The 17972-nt window shown below is 39.9% G+C and overlaps 1 protein-coding gene across 1 annotated transcript in view; it reads right to left on the minus strand.

Moving 5' to 3' along the window:
- The window catches only part of CEP192 (centrosomal protein 192), an 80241-nt gene that overhangs the window by 37765 nt on the left and 24504 nt on the right, over positions 1-17972 (minus strand). Inside the window, exons 17-26 of the mRNA XM_035901632.1 lie at positions 16734-16905; positions 11330-12221; positions 10025-10173; positions 7949-8179; positions 7291-7416; positions 6639-6782; positions 6382-6445; positions 5604-5743; positions 5386-5478; positions 518-633 (exon numbers count right to left, since the gene is read on the minus strand). Of these exons, the coding sequence (XP_035757525.1) occupies positions 518-633; positions 5386-5478; positions 5604-5743; positions 6382-6445; positions 6639-6782; positions 7291-7416; positions 7949-8179; positions 10025-10173; positions 11330-12221; positions 16734-16905 (2127 nt within the window). The remainder of the gene's footprint in view (positions 1-517; positions 634-5385; positions 5479-5603; positions 5744-6381; positions 6446-6638; positions 6783-7290; positions 7417-7948; positions 8180-10024; positions 10174-11329; positions 12222-16733; positions 16906-17972) is intronic.

Here is a 17972-nt window from a genome sequence, read left to right on the forward strand (position 1 = left end):
AACATGTGCATTAGTGTTATACAGGATTTACAGCTGAACTTCTATTTGATTATGGCAGCCAAAATTAATGAGTATTTTTGATCCTGATCTGTGCTTGAGTCTTTTCATATGAAAATAGAAATAACATTTCCCTTGTCTCAGCAGAGTGAAGAATAGGGAAGCAACTGATGGGGCTGCTGAAGATAAATATTTTAAAGCTTTGCTGTACTTTAGAAACAAGTACCAAATAAAGGGCTTCAGGGACTTACTCCATTTATTTATATTAAACAAGTCTCAGGACATCTGTTGATCTGTGAAGGGAAATATCAGCTATTCATTAAGCTATGCACCGCAAAGAGGCAAGGAATCTACAGAACAGGTGAACCCTAGCAAAAATCTACTTTGCAATGAATGAGGACTCTCACAAAAACAACTGAAGCCAAAGCTTCCCTTATTGGCAAAACTCTCAATTTGTTCATGACCTTAAGGTCAAAAGTAGCTCTGTCTAAAATTGGCAGCATAAAAGTAGTTATGTTACCTTTCTGTAGTCGTTAGGGTTTTTGGAAAAAACAGGACAGTCACTTCTCGTTCTTCTCCAGGAAGAAGGAAAAGATCCTCAGGTTCAACAGCAAAGCAGCTGTCCTGATTTGATGTCTGAAGGTGGGCAAGGGGAAAAGGGAGGGTTGGTTACTTATTTTAAAGGAGTAAACATTTCTACAACCTATAATACAATTTTGTTGTGCATCTGTTGTACATACAGTTCAGACTATTCAAATGCACCTGGCACCTTCATAACTCTCCCATAACCCTGCACTAGTTAAACTTTTCTAAAAAGTTGGACACTATACTACAAATACCTGTTGTTGTGGTTCAACCCAGCAGGCAGCTGAACACCACACAGACATTCACTCACTCCCTCCCCCTCAGTGGGGTGGAGGAGAGATTTGGGAAAAAAAGTAAAACCCGTGGGTTGAGATAAAGACAGTTTAATGAAAAAGCAGAGGAAAAGAATAATAATAACGATAAAAGAACATACAAAACAAGTGATACACAATGCAATTGCTCACCACCTGCCAACTGATGCCTAGCCTGTCCCCAAGCAGTGGTCACTGCCCCCCAGCCAAGTCCCCACAGTTTACATACTGAGCATGACATCATATGGTATGGAATAGCCCTTTGGCCAGCTGGGGTCAGCTGTCCTGGCTGTGCCCCCTCCCAGCTTCTTGTGCACCTGGCAGAGCAGGGAAAGCTGAAAAGTCCTTGACTGGTGTAAGCCCTGCTCAGCAACAACTAAAACATCAGTGTGTTATCAACATTCTTCCCATACTAAATCCACAACACAGCACTATGCCAGCTACTAGTAAGAAAATTAACCCTATCCCAGCCAAAACCAGGACACCTCTAAAAGAGGCATCTTAAGACATCAACTGTGTATACAACACTGAAGGGCCCACAAAGAGATTTGAACAATTTAACATTAAGTACAACATGGCAATGGTAAACCACTAATGAAGTAACATCACTAGTCTCAATGGTGGTACCAACCATTACTGGTACCAATTAGTATCCAGTATCATCATGTTAATGCGGCTTTTGTGATACTAGTCACGCATCCTATTTTCATGGCCTGTGCTCCAGGAAGTGATGGGCTCACAACCCTCAATTGTATTTTTTAAACGTAAAAGGGGATCAACTGCTCCTTCTGTTGGCCTTGAAATGCTAGTTTCAAATGTGTCTAGTCATCTTTCAGTCTGGGACCATACTTTCCATGGATTCTCAAGAAAATTAAAGTCAAGTAAAGAAATCACATATCTGAAAAGAACTCACTTCATACTTGAGTTGGCAAGATGTCCACCGAAAACTAATGCAGTTTTGTTAGAAAATAAAGATGTTTCCCAATGCTAAGACTCCTGATTGCTCTAAATGGGCTTTACTCCACTAGCTAATTAACACCTGTTGTGCAGCACAGGATTCACTACTTTTACATATTTGTTAAACACTTGTTAAAATCTATTTGTTAAAAACCATAAAAATATGTTTGTTAAAAACAAATATAACCAAAGCTGAGCAACAAAACTCCCATATGCTTTTTCCAGTAATCTCTGCTATTTCACGTTGTTTTTATAGAATCATAGAATAGTTTGGGTTAGAAGGGACCTTTAAAAGGGACCTCATCTAGTCCAACCCCCCTGCAATGATGGGGGACATCTTCAACCAGATCAGGTTGCTCAAAGCCCCATCCAACCTGACTTTGAATGTTTCCAGGGATGGGGCCTCCACCACCTCTCTGGGCAACCCATTCCAGTGTTTCACCACCTTCATTGTAAAAGAATTCTTCCTTATATCCAGTCTAAATCTACCCTCTTTTAATTTAAAACCGTTGCCCCTTGTCCTATCACAACAGGCACTGCTAAAAAGTTTGTCCTCATCTTTCTTATATAAGCCCACTTTAAATATGGAAAGGCCACAATAAGGTCTCGCCGCAGCCTTCTCTTCCTCAGGCTGAACAACCTCAAATCCCTCAGTCTTTCTTCATAGATGAGGTGTTCCATCCCTCTGATCATTTTTGTGGCTTCCTCTGGACCTGCTCCAACACATCCATGTCGTTCCTGTGCTGAGGACCCCAGAGATGAACACAATACTCCAGGTGGGGTCTCACCAGAGCGGAGTAGAGGGGCAGAATCACCTCCCTCGACCTGCTGGCCACCGTTCTTTTGATGCAGCCCAGGATACATTTGGCTTTCTGGGCTGCCAGCGCACATTGCTGGCTCAAGTCCAGTTTTTCATCCATCAGTACCCCCAAGTCCTTCTCGTCAGGGCTGCTTTCAGTCCCGTCATCCCCCAGCCTGTACTGATACCAGGGGCTGCCCCAACCCTGGTGCAGGACCTTGAACTTGGCCTTGTTGAACCTCATGAGGTTCACATGGGCCCACTTCTCAAGCTTTTCAAGGTCCCTCTGGATGGTATCTCGTCCCTCAGGTACGTCAACTGCACCACTCATCTTGGTGTCATCTGCAAACTTGCTGAGGGTGCACTCGATCCCACTGTCCATTTCATTGATAAAGATATTAAACAGCACTGGTCCCAATATGGACCTCTGAGGGGACACCACTTGTCACCAATTCCAATCTGGACATTGAGCCATTGACCATCACCCTCTGGATGCAATCATCCAACCAATTCCTCATCCACTGAACAGTCCACCCATTAAATCCATCTCTCTCCAATTTAGAGAGAAGGATGTTGTGGCGGACCATGTCAAAGGCCTTACAGAAGTCCAGATAGACAACATCCATAGATCTTCCTCTGTCCACTGATGTAGGCACTCCATCACAGAAGGCCACTAGGTTAGTCAGGCAAGACTTGCCCTTGATGAAGCCATGCTGGCTTGCCTGTCCTCCACGTGCTTCTAGGAGGACCCGTTCCATGATCTTCCCAGGCATGGAGGTGAGGCTGACAGGTTGGTAGTTCCCGTGGTCCTCCTTTCTACCCTTTTTAAAAATGGGTGCAACGTTTCCCTTTTTCCAGTCCCCAAGGACTTCACCTGACTGCCATGACCTTTCAAATATCACAGAAAGTGGCTTGGCAACTACATCAGCCAATCCCCTCAGCACTCTGGGATGCATCTCATCAGGTTCCGTTCCATAGACTTATGTATGTTCAGGTTCCACAAGTGATCACAAAACTGACCTTCTCTTACAGTGGAACAGACTTTTCTCCCCCAGTCTTGTGGTCCATCCACTAGAGATGTGTGGGAAGAGAGGTTGCCAGTGAAGACTGAGGCAAAAAAAGTTGCTGAGTACCTCAGCCCTCTCCTCATTCGTTGTTACCAGTCATGTTCATCGGGGGGGTATGCTTTCTTTGACCTTCCTTTTCTGGATGACATACCTGTAGAAGCCCTTCTCTTGCCTTCCTTTCCTGACTTCTTACACCTGGTGATCGAGAGCTCTTGCGCTCTATGGAAAGCATCCTTAAAGATCTGCCAGTTCTGGTCTGCTTCTTTGTCCCTGAGGGCAGTTTCCCAGGGGGTTCTAATTAAGTCCTTGAAGAGCTGGAATCTTGGTTTCCTAGAATTCAGCGTCCTGACTTTACTCTTTGCCTGACCCATATCCCTCAGGACTATGAACTCCACCAGTGCATGATCACTGCAGCTCAGGCTGCCTCCAATCTTGATGTCACTGATTAGCTCACTTGCGTTGGTGACCAATAGGTCCAGATCCCCTCTGGTAGGGCTGTACTAAGGTACCTGGCTTAAGAAGTTACCCTCAATACATTCCTGGAGTCTCCCAAATTGCCTACAGCTCACAGCGCTACTTTTCCAGCACATGTCAGGGTGGTTGAAGTCCCCCACCAGGACAAGAGCCAGCAAGTGCAATGACTCCTGTAGCTGGAGTCATTGGCTGTCAATAGGCTTCCCTAGATAGGATGGCCTGTGGTAAACACCAACCACCAGGTTCCCTTTGTTGCCTTGGTCTCTAATTCTTACCCAAAAGCTGTCAATCTGCTCGTGGCTATTCTTCAGAGACAGCTCTTCACACTCTATCCATTTCTTGATGTAGAAGGCAACACCTCTGCCCCTCCTTTCTTGCCTGTCACTTCTGAACAGTCTGTAGCCATCCATAGCTGCACTCCAGTCATAGGATTCGTACCACCAAGTTTTAATAATGGCAGCTAGGTCGTAGCTTTCTAGCAGCACAGTGGCTTCCAGCTCCTCCTGTTTGTTGCCCATACTGCATGCATTGGTGTAGAGGCACTACAGCTGGGCTGTCGGCCATGTCACCTTCTTAGAGAAATACCCTCAATTCCTCTGAGGTATTTCAAGGTGTTTCCCTGTTGGCTTCTATTATCCTCAGGAACCCCTGGCTCATCTCCATAAGACATCAACTGTGCTCCAACATAGCCAGCAGGGCTCAAAGCAACAGGCTGAGGGCTCTTGCTAGCACCCTGTCCCTCTAACCTTGGCGTACCATCACAGTTTGTTACAGGCAAGCCTGATACTATCCCCCCCATCCTGCCTTCAAGTCTAGTTTAAAGTTCTGTCAATGAGACCTGCTAGCTGTGAGCAAAGACCCTCTTCTTCCTTTGAGAAAGGTGAATCCCATCTGCTGCCAGCAGGCCTGGTGCTGTGTAGGCCATCCCATTATTGAAAAACCCAAAACTCTGGCAATGACACCAGCCTCAGAGCCATATATTAATAGACTGGATCTGTCTGTTTCTTCCAGTTTCATCTGCCCAAAACTGGAAGGATAGGAGAAAAAATAACCTGTGCTCCAGATTGCCTTATGTAAACTTGTAAACCTTTTGTCAAACCACACAGTTAAGCTAGGATCCCAAGGACTGGCTCTAGTTTCAATACAACATTAACAGCGCAAAACTCATGATTTCAAGAGGGAGAAGCCAACCTACCTTAACTTTCAAATATACACCAATGTTGCCAGCATTCTTCAAGGGCAGCTGCTGTTTGGCTGTTGAACCCACACTAGTAGACAGATGTATCCTCTGGAAAAGGTAAAGAAGTGTGTATGTGTATATACATACATATATCATAAAAGCAAACATTACAGAAGAAGTAGGTGAGGAAAGGCAAACTATTACTAAAATACACTTTGTAAATACATGCGAACCTGTAAGTCCTTTGGAGCATGTATCCTTGCTGTTCCAGCTCTTGCTCGGAGAGGAATACTTTTAATTACACTGCTAGGTCCTGGACTATCCACTTCCACATCAACTCTTGCCAAGAATTCATCCGCTGGACCCAAGGAATCTAGGAACAATTCCAGGAGTAACAAAAACAAGCAAGTCTGCTAGCAGCAAAGGCCATTCCCATGGATGCGTGTCTCACTTTAGCTACTGTCCAATCTTAACATATTAATGTTGTGGCAATATTAACAGAAAGTCTCCCCATTACTCTGGCAACACTTTCTTCTTTTAAATAAAGTCTCACAGGATCTCATTTAAGATTTTTACCTTGCTGGCAAATGTGGCTGAAATTGTCCCTAAAGCAAGCAAAAAAACCATCTTAACATACTAGCCAAACATTTCCTATTTAGGAAGCCAGAAAAACTTAGAGGTTTCTTCAAATTTCTTATCTATTTTGCAACCAGTGCAATGTTTTCTTAAGTCATGATTTAATTCCCTTAGCAAAAGGAGTAAAGCAAATTCCACACATCTTGTAGTAGGTAACCTCTTCGTACAAGCTTGATACTGAAGTATAACTACCCCTGTTAACATCTAAAAGATTTAGAAGTATTCAGCCTCCTTCAGTTATTAAAATTGAATATGATACCCAAAATATTAGAACACAAACCAAAGACAGAATGTTTCATTTCAAATCTGCAGCCTGTTCCTGCAATTCTAAAAGTCAAATTTGTTTTAGTTGAAATGAAAATAAAATTGCTATACCTGAACAAGAAGTTTGCTTCTTAGGTGCATGGAACAGAACCCAAACTGTTAAAGCTTCAGGATCCTGAAAAAGAAATTGGTTGACTCAGTGTATGTGGAGGAGGGAAAGAATTACTGAGAAAAAAAAAAAAAGCAACAAAACTCTACTGTTCAAATAGGTAGACTCCCCAAAAATCATCGCTATCAACCCAAATATTCAGAACCATCATTTCAGACAGCAAGTAACAGGAAGAATCAGTCAGCTGCAAACTACTCACTTGCCCATCACAGCTTGCATGTATCACATGATTTACAACTGATGGAGCGGCTATCTGAGAAACTGCATCCATTTGAAGTGATTGTTCGTTAGAAGGATTAACTGGTTGCTTGGAAAACGTGAAGCAACGCCAAGCCACTGCATTCTGTCAAAGAAATAAAGTATTAAATCTCTTATTTCACTAACTGACAATGTTGACAAAGCTGAGAAATACAAGGCAAGTTCTGAATGATCTAAGTAGTGTGGAAAAAACAATCTAAGATTAACCTGCAGTTTCAGTTGGTATGCGATAGTCCAGTAAACCCTCTAAAAATAGTCAGAAACCCTTCCACAGCAAAAAGAGACAAGCTCAGCTGGCTGAGCTGTTAAAAAAAAAAAAAAAAGCAAAAAACCAAACACACAAACCAAAAAAAAACAACACACCAAAATAACCCAACCAACCACCACTATTTTGGTACCATTACAGCTGAATCAGATCAGTACACTGAAAAGAAAAAAAAAAATCTACTTCCTGACTAACCAAAGATTTCTTGGGAATCTTACATCTAGTGTCCAGGGTATGTTTCTTAATAACATATAACAAAGTGTTTTTGTATTAAAATTCAGTATCACAAGAAGTTAACTTTCACATACAGGAAGTTCACTGTACTTACGGCATTAATAATAAGTCTAATTGGCACAAAAGCATGGGTTTTGTTGATAAGTTTTAGTGGAAGAGCCTTCCAACTGCCAGAAGTCAAGTCACCAAAATCCAGATGATCTCTTTTTCCTGTTTCCACCTGGTTTTAAGGCAAAGCAGAACTTACAAGGAAGGAAAACTTCCAAAACACACAACCACACAAAAGCACCAGGAAAGTAAGAATGTTATTCCTCTATTCCAACCTCTTCATGCTATACCCACGTAAAATACACAACTCCTACCAGGGGTAGGAGGAGACTAAGAAACACATTTCCTTTGATATCAAAAGGGGTTACATCCAATTGTTTAAGTCCCACATATTTTGCCTCTGCCAATTGAGCCAATCTTAGTGCAATATTTATCCACCAAAACCCAGTACACAACCAAATTATTTAGGCTAATTTAAAATAAAAATAATTCCTCATTTCCAGCTAGGTGCTTTTCCAAAACTAGAACATCCTAGATAGTTATATAAGCTTCTCATAAACATTCTCCTATATTCCCTCCCCACTCCAAACATAAGAAATCCCAGGTTCTTTTGAGGAACAACCTTGCATTCCTATTCTTTTCCAGTGTCATTAAACTATTCATAAAATTCCAACAGAAAAAAAATAGAGTAAGCAGCTACTTACTTCTAAATTAGGATTTTCAGCGACTGCTGTCAGAACTACCCTACTCGCCAAAGCTTCTGCCTGAACAATTGTCTCGGCATCTGCAGAAACTGGCCAAGATGAAACATTGAGAATACACTGAAAGATCCCCGAATGACAAGGTAAGAAAAGTATTTTCAGATCATTGGTAGAATAGGGTCCTACGATGGTTTTGTTCTTGAAAACCAGGCATTGATATTTCACAGGATCCATCTGAAAAACAAAACCTTTGTCATTTTCAACAGGCCTCTTGCCAGAGGACAACTTCTTTTAAAATACCACGTTTATCTGGCAATACTGCTCAACACAGACATTTTGTATATGTTTTTGCTTAATATTAATTATTACACCTTCATATTCATGTCCCGCTTCCATCTCACTCAACTGTGTAGGCATTTTCTTTTAATTTAAAAGAGTTAGAAAAGTCAGCCTGAAAATTGCTGGGGTTTCTTACCAGCATGTAGTGAAATATTAACACCAGGATTATAGTATTTATTAAATTTGCAAGGGAATTCATAAGTAAAACCCTGATTTTTGAGAAAGGACAGCAGCAAAATAAACAAAGCCAATTCTGCTTGGTACTTTCTGCCACCAAAGATGGGAGGAAGCAATATGGTGGAAGAGTAACTGAAAGGTCAGTGGATGAAGGTCACCAGTAAATCCTAGCCCAGATGCCTTAAAGTTTCTGTTGTGAGCATATTCATAGATAATCTTCAAGCAGGAGTGACAGACTGCAAGTCATACTCAGTGTATCTCAGAGTTAACTTGACTGAAAAAAATGGAGTTTAATTATATTGTGCAGCAAACAAATCAAATTAATATATATTTATTCATGGAAACAACTGTAAATGGGCCTGTCAACTGCAAAGTAATTTCATTAAAAAAATTACCTCCTGGTACAACAGAATCTCAGGTTTGAACAGCTGCATAAGAGCCTCATGATACTGAGTGACTCAAAAAATATGTTAAAAATCTTAACACTCATACACACATGTATATATACACAAACACAAAATTGTGGTTTGGTGGTTTTTAAAGAGGAAATATTCAGAGAAAATGAGAGCAAAACCAGAAGTCATACTCCTGGAAAGACACACACTACATCTGCTGGGAAAATATACCTAAGGGGGGATATGATAAGGATTTATAAGACTTGCAAGCAGAGATGTATAAAGTGAATTATTGTCCATTATTTCTCAGTAATAAGGACCATCAAAGCAAGAACCAGATTAAAAAAAGGAAAAAAGCAGCAGTGCATAGAATCCACAACTGAACTGAACGGTGGACAACTCTACACAATTTCAAAATATTAACCAGATACAGAGCAGTCTACCAAAACCTAGTAAGAACAGAAATAACATATAGCTCAAAAGCATCAAACTGCCAGAGGCTCAGAGTATACTATGCTTGTTCAGTTGCTATATTCTTCTCTACAAAGAGTATTCATCAGTAAAGGAAATTAATGTATACTGAGGGACCTTTAATCTAACTCATTCCCACGTTCTTGAGATCTTTTGCCTTTGGAACTATTACTATGATGACAGAAGTAGATAGAATTTAACAAAATTAAAGTGCAAGGTGCCTGACCTATGGCCTACAAACTACATATAACCCACAGAACAACCCATCTAGCTTGAAGTCTGCTCCAAATATTTCTCATTCTCTGTCACATGATATCCTGATTTCAGAAAAAATGAGAACAAACTGCACAAAACTTTTTGGCAGTAACAGCCCTCAGCGTGGAGGCTTTCTTTTCTAGGGCTGGCCTTTCTTGCATACAAAGGTGGGAATGAATAAGCAGTAAATTTAAACCTACCACACTTCACACACACAAAACAATTCTACAAGTCAATACCATTATGTGTCATTTACCTCTCTATGCCTACTTGTTGGAATAAATCAGGTGGCCTGGCTGAAAGAAGTAGCACTGCTTTTGTGCATACTAACTATGAAGTGGGAAAAAGTTACAAATCTGTACAGAGGCTCTGATTTTACATATGACATGTGGTAAGACTACACTGTTATTCCTATAGCTTTGTTAAAAAAAAAATCTCTTACCTTTTCCCCATTAACCGAAACACTAAGTATTCCAATGCTGACCTGCAGCCACCGTTCAGTTGGATTAAAAATACTAAGAAGTGTCTGTGATGCAATTCCCACGCAACAGGCATTAGGGAACTTCAATTCTTCTGGTACTTTCACATGTCCTTTGGAAGAAAACATGCTCCTGTTAGTTCCAAGTACCCAAAAGCAAATCAATATCCAGTCTGCCACCATGGCAAGCCTATAAACTCATCTGACTAGTGCTTCATTATGGCAAGGAAATGTTTGACTCCTACAGTTTTCATAAGAACATTCTCCACAAGCCTGATACTCAGAATTTCAATCAATTGTTTCTAATTTGCATCTCACTTGGAGTTCTACCATCATGAACAACAATACTGACGGAAATAACACATCCCATACATACACTAACCCACAAAGTATATATATACACGCACCTTATATAAAATACTCAGTGTTCACAATTTAATCAGTACTAGCCCAACTCAGAAAATGTGAATATCAGTATTTCAACTTCTTTAGAACATTTACACCAACCAAAAGGCAAATCTTTTTTTACCAGAGTATAACCGTTACCTCAAAAGGTGTTCAGGTATTTTTTTTTCTACAGAAAATAATGAGTAGTCCTAGAGTATATTTTTGCTGTAAAAGTGCAGTCATCAAAAGTTATCACCAAATCAAAAAGAAATCCTGCTTCAAATATCTTACTTCCAGGAAGTCCTTACTTCTAAAACATTCAAAATAACTCTTTCAGAGGAATTGCAACATTTTAATGACAACTCAAAACTCAAACAGAGGTAAGAGTTCTCTGCCACGCTGAGAATGAGTCTTCATTACATCCAGAAACCCACTAATGGGCACTCATGTCAAATTACAAATTTGACTTCTCAGACATACATAATCACCTGAAGCACTTTTAGTTACTTGAGCAACAAGCTTCATTTTAAAGCCACACATACTTATTCCCCTCCAAAAAAGAAAGTTTAGCACAAGTCTGAAGGTGAAAATACAAACTAAGACTAGCATCATGGGAAATTAAGTTTACCAAAAAGTTTAGATTACATAGACATTCAGAGTTCAGAAATATGTACAAAAACCTAGAAATTATGTATATTAAAAACAGGCAAATAGTAAGACTGTTCAAATTTTACTATTTTAAAATGTACTAACAAGATCAATGATTTAGAACAATAAATAGAAAATAACCTATAAACTGTCACAACTTCAAACCTTCAACCCCACTATCTTGTCATTTCATCCGCAGCTGAATTTCAAACACACTCCAGAAGACACACTTACCAATACCAGGTGACTTTGACAGCTCCCACTCATTTGTACCAGCTCCAAGAGGTTGCCCAGTACATGATTTTATGTTTAAGATATTCTTGTCCCAGGAAGTAGAGTGTGGATTACAAAGTGAAGCTGCACCCAAAGAGCCAGGACCAATATTTGGGCCTAAAGGAATTCCTACCATAAGTGGATTGTCAACATGTGCTGCTGGGATACCAGAACAAGGAAGCCCCGCTGAAAGACCAAAACCTGCAGAGCTGCAGCCATAAAACTGAGACAAAACTGTATTTCCAGTAGATGGTATATTTCCCAGATGCTGTTGTGCAAATGGAGTCGTTGCAAGAGAACGTCCTGTAAGCAACGTGGGAACAGAAGAAATTGCTTGACTCTCAGTGACATGGGATTTGAAGCTTGAAATAGGAACATATTGTTCACAAGATGAGTTTTGACCGAATGGCATGTGAGTGTTTAATCCAGGGTATACGGGCAATACATTCAAGGATGGTAATACTTGAGTCTGTGCTTTGCTTGTTTGATCCTGCCACTCTTCTTGTGTATCAACATTAACAGAAAGTGGCTGAAAGATGTGGCATTTACTTGGTAAAGCTGATTTAACATGATCTAGCTCTTTATGGTTTGCTGCCATGTTTGAAGGAATAGATGCAAACTGCTTTTCATTCTTCGGAAAACCTTCTTTGGATAGTTCTTGACCCAGTTCATCAACAAGCTTTCTTTTAAGACTTGCAAGTTCATTTTCTTCTGATTTCTGCTCAATACTAAGGTGCGCTTCTTTTCTATTTCTTTGACATGAGTGGTCTTCTAGATTTTCATTTGTATGTTCCTGCGAAGGAGTTGGGCTGGCTCGGATTATTGTTGTGCTCAGCTCACTAGCATTTTCACTCTAGTAAACAAATATAATATGCAATGTTACAAATTCCAGAAAGCAAATAGGGTACATAAAACAAGACAGCCCTTAATATTGATATTGCCATCCAATATAAATAATCAAGTTTATCAAGTCCAATTTGAAGTTTTGCTTTTGTAACATCTGTGGCTCCTCACCTTGAAAATGAAAGCCTGCAACTTCAACCTGTTTGCTGTCTAAAGTCACATTCTAGCTAGGTGTACTGGGTCTGGCTGGGATGGAGTTAGTTTTCTTCATAGCAGCCCCTATGGTGCTGTATTTTTAGATTTGTGTCCAGAACAATATTGATAACACACCAGTGGTTTAGCCATCGCTGAGCAGTGTCAAGGGCTTCTCCATTTCTCACTCTGCCACTCCAGAGAGTAGGCTGGGGGTGGGCAAGAGGTAGACAGGGGACATGGTCAGGACAGCTGACCCCAGCTGACCAAAGAGAGAATTCATACTATATCATGCTCAGCAATAAAACCAGGGGGGAATTTTTCCAAAGTAGCTGTTTCTTGGAGACTGGCTGGGCATTGGTCTGCTGGTGGTGTGTGATTGCTTTTGCATCGCTTTACCCCCCTCTCCCCTTATTAAAACTGTCTTTATCTCAACTCACCGGTCCCTGCCCCCACCCTTTTGCCCTTCCAATCCTGTACTCCATCCCGCTGTGGGGGTGTGAGCAAGCAATTGTGGGGGGGAATCAGCCACCAGCTGGGGTCAACCCACCACATTAGGCATTAACACCAGAAGAATGCTTTGCTCTCTGAAGTTATCACCAACTAAGAGAGATTCCACAGGGCCAAAAATATTTGACACTGTATGGTTTTATAAAGTCATTCTGTGGGAAAGTACCTGTATTATGAAAAAACCTAACGGAGCAGATTCCTAACCTCACTGACAGATTAAGAGATATTATTACTCTCAAAATCAGAGACCTGCAGTGAATTTCCTTGTGTTGGGATCCAAAACCATGAAGATATTCATGTTTAAAAATATATGAATCATAGAACCATTTAGCTTGGAAAAAGACCTTTAAGATCATAGAGTCCAACCATTAACCTAGCACTGCCAAATCCACCACTAAGCCATGTCTCTAAGCACCACATCTGCACATCTTTTAAATACCTCCAGGGATGGGGACTCAACCACCTCCCTGGGCAGCCTGTTTCAATGCTTGGTATCCCTTTCAGTGAAGAAATTCTTCTTAATACGCAATCTAAACCTCCCCTGATGCAACTTTAGGCCATTTCCTCTTGTCCTATTGCTTTGTTACTTGGCAGAACAGACCAATACCCACTTAGCTACACCCTCCTTTCAGGTAGTTGTAGAGAGCAATAAGGTCTCCCCTCAGTGTCCTCTTCTCCAGAGCAAACAACCCCATTTCCCTCAGCCGCTCCTCTTAAGACTTGTGCTCCAAACCCCTCACCAGCTTCGTTGCCCTTTTCTGGACACGCTCCAGCACAGTATTCAAGGTGCAGCCTCACCAGTGCCGAGCACAGGGGGATGATCACTTCCCTAGTCCTGCTGGTCACACTATTTTTGATGCAATCGATCCCATGTGTGATAGAATTGATCCTAAATAGCAGCATCCAAGTGCGGTATAGATTATTTTTTCTCCGTATTCTTTATGACTTTCTTGAATGCAAAGGTGCTTACTAAGGTCTAAGTTCCTTCTAATAAGAAACGAGACTCCTCAAGTATTAAAGAGTCCACTAACACAAAGCTGATGTGGTTAGGTATCAGATCTGTACTTAGGATTTTTAGTAAAAGCTACAGACCTAGAAGCAGTAATTTACAGTAATATCATAGCAAACAAATTATTTTTGAGAAGGAAAAAAAAAAAAGCCACACTACTAAAGACACACTTGCCAGCTTTTTAAGAAAAAAATTTGAAAGCAGAACGGCCCTGAACCAAATCATTAATCAAAAAGGCTTAGTTTAAGATGCATGAAAATGCACTGATACAAACACTTTCTTTGTGCACTCACACAAAGAAATCATTCAAGCCCAAAGACCTTCCATTTTGACAGGTATGCATGGTGTAGGTGGAATGAGTGCACGTTATCATCAGAGTCTTGGGATTTTTGTACTTCAAAATCAAACCAAAAGAAAAAGTAGTATGAACCATAAATATGCATGCACATAAACATGTTTCAAGGAATCTCCTGTTGGGTTAACTGTCAAGAGCAGAAGTGATTATTCCCTCTCATGCACTGTTCATAGCTACTAACGATTGCATTGGCACTATTTAGCAGTGGAGGAGGACTGACCATGGGAGAACCACCCTCCCACAATGGCATCACACTTGGCAGTCTTCACAATACAGCTGAACCCCAGATATTTCCCCTCCTGATCTGAAAAATGAAAGTGTTCTTTAGATATGCTACAAAGGTTAATTTTTTCTTCTGAAGTACATCCAGATGACAGATTTTACTTTCAAAAATTGAGTTTCAAAATAATTTTTAGCAGTTTCAAAACCAAAACTAGACAGCATGGTATCAAAGCAATCGGACATCAGTTCAGGACAGGTGTACCTAGACAACTCCAAACAAGAACAAGAGAGCTACAGAAACAGATGAAGAGTATCTACAGTATAAAGCAATTGTTCAGCTTAAGTAAATAAGAGAGGCAGAGAAAGGCATGTGAAAGAAGGGGAAAGAACAATAAAGTAGGTGTTCAAATTGTTGTAGAAAGCAAGCTGCAAGTTACAATCTTTTAAAAAAAAAAAAAAAAAAAAAAAAAAAGGCAGGCATTCAGGGCAGCTGCCTGAGGTAAGATTCAGGTTCACCAGGCCAAATCAACCAAATAAGAAATAAAAAAAGAATTTTAAAAATCATGCACCTTTGACAACCTGACCCTAGTGTTAAAGGGAACGGGCACCACTGATTAAACAGACTGTGCTATAGGAAGTGTTCAGATCTGAAGGTAACACCAACACAAACATTCTTCTTGTCTGTAAGAAGTTTCAGGCAAGGGACGTGAAAGTGATTCTTAATAAGTACAAATGAGACAAAGATCTCTTTATCTCTCTCTGTCGGCATAAAAGATTACTAACCCAAAGGAATAAATTAGCACTGCAGCCTTATAAGATGGGACTTATAAGTGTACTCATAATGGAAATGTAAAACTTCGACAAAGTACTTGAGGATCTCCTAGCTAAACTACCCTAGGGAACAAAGACTACCCAAACAGTAACATCTCTTCAAGACAGAGAGCAAACTAGTATGCAGCCAGTTACATCAAAGCATCAAGAGCCAACCATTTGCATGAGATGATGGGAATCTAGAACCATATGCATTTCAAACATGAAATAGACCCAAGAGCTGATGCTATGCCAGCATTGTCTGCAAGCAAATACCCCTTTAAATTTTGACCTTGGGTTCCTCCCTACAGGACTGTGATTCCCACTGGAAACAGCAAGATGGAAAAGAACAGATATTCCCTATGTAACTTGAGCAACTAGACCTAGAACAAAACAGGCTATAGGCCAGAACACACACTTCCTGATGCTTTCAGAATGAAGGAACATTGCTGCTGGTATTCCCATAGGAGGAAGAGAAGGCTTCACTAAGCTTTCACTAGCTACCAGTCCTGAAAAGTCTCATGCTCTGCAAATGAAAAAAATGCACAGTAGAGGGCATTTCTATTTCCTGTGTTAGAGGAATCCATAACTGATAAAGATATTACAAAATCAATTTAACCACTCAGATTTACACAGATATGGACGCAGTCAGAGAGGTTTTTCAGCTTTTGTCTGCTTGTTTTTTAAAGTTCCATCCACATTTCCACACACTTTGGAAGGGGGGGGAAGCATAATAGAAAGACTCCAGTTTTCAAGGAACCCATGGATTTAGATAAACAAATGCCAATTATCTTAATCAGCATAAGATTGCAAGTCTGAACAGAAGTTTCACTCTCAGAGTACACCCCTTGCTAAAGTAGTAAGAACAGTCAGAATGACTGTCAGAGGTAGAAAACGATAGCTTCAGTCCTGAAAAAAGAAGTTAAAACTAAAATCCATATTTATAAACATTTCTCCAGAAAAAAAGAAGGGAAAATATTCTCCTAACAGCTGAAGCTGAACAGAAAGGGAGCCTCAGAGGTGATGAAAGCAGATATAGGTCCTCAAGCTACTACTGGAATACTGCACTGCATTCCAAGAAGAGAATGACTGAACAAGCAATTGAGGAAAAAAAAAATCCAAGGGGAAAAATACACCAACTCCAACTTGAAAAAAGTTACTAGTTCTTTGAATGTTTTTTATACTCATTAGGGTTTGTGCATCTAACACTATTTCAGAATTTAAATTTCTGAAACTCAGGAGTGGGGGAGAAGAATTTCCCTGTGCACAGCAAGTCCTAAACTGTTCCAAAACCCTTAAGGCTTTTCTAATTTAGAATTATTTTGACCATTTAAGGGTTTGGTTTGGAGGTGAAGGAGAGGTGTTGTTTTGTTTGTTTTAAAGCAAGGGAATTAATACATATTTACAGTTCAAGATTTTCTTACCCAGTATGTCTCTGGATTATGTATTACAGCTGTATTCTTAAGGGTACTGTCAGATGCAGAGACATATGTTAATCTGCTCATGCTAGGACTTGAGTAAACTGACTGATGTAGTACACTCTCTTTACAAGAAGATTCCTGATAACACGACGTGCGAGTAAAGTCAGTTTCAGACCTGAAAAACAGATTCAAAGTATGTCAGTATTAGAATGTATTTCTAATGCTGCTCCCAAGAAAATCAATGCTAAACATGAGCTATACTATTGTGAAAATCAACTTAGCCATTCTGTTTAGTACAGTCAACAGAAATAAGAAATCAGCTCTCAATTAACTTTTACAAGTTCTGGCTTTAATGTACATACAACTCATTTGCATTAGATATGAATTCATAAGGCAAAGCATTAAAGTCCCATAACCAAACTCAGATGCTAAGGTCACAAAAACAACACAACAACTTATTAAAAGAAAAAAGATGAATCAATATACTAGTATCTAACTAGATGGAAGAATGTCAAATTAAATCATCAAATATCCCAGACGTCATACATTAGTATTTCCTATTCATTGCTGAGATTCTCTTCATTTCACACACCTGAAAACACAGGAACTCTCGCCACTTTGTCAAACAAGAGATAACACAAAAACAATTCAAGTCACTGACAATTTAAACTGGAAATTCTAATGTCTATATAACATGCTTGCAAAAATACACATTCTTCCACACATTTTAACTTCTGAGAAACGCCAGACAGCCTGTAATTCTAATATCATGTACAACACACTAACTGTAGTTAAATATCAAACAGTGAACTTAAAAGTTAAGGCAAATAAATCAGTTGCCTCCTCTTTCTATAAGGATGCATATAGCCATTGGCTACTGGCTGTGTTTATATGTTTAAGACTACACAATCACCTTAGTTGCAATCTTATAGTTTATGGAACACCTACTGTTATGGGAGCTCATTTAAAAAAAACATTGCCCCTTCAGTTGCTAAGATTAAGCCTTAAATCTTAGGCACAAGTTGCAGTTTCAAAATATGAAGTGGTCAAAAGCAATACAAATATTTCTACCCATCCTCTCTCACAACAAGCAGTGGTATGAATCAGAGAACCAAACCAAATGAAATACAAGTTTAAAAAACACATATTCATTTGCCTACACAATGTCAAGCTTTGTCACCATATAATTAACTTCATAACCCCCAACCAAACAACTTTATTTGTAATAGATTAATTACACTA

Source organism: Egretta garzetta, unplaced genomic scaffold, assembly GCF_000687185.1.
Source record: "Egretta garzetta isolate BGI_Z169 unplaced genomic scaffold, ASM68718v1 scaffold259, whole genome shotgun sequence".
Lineage (NCBI taxonomy): Eukaryota > Metazoa > Chordata > Aves > Pelecaniformes > Ardeidae > Egretta > Egretta garzetta.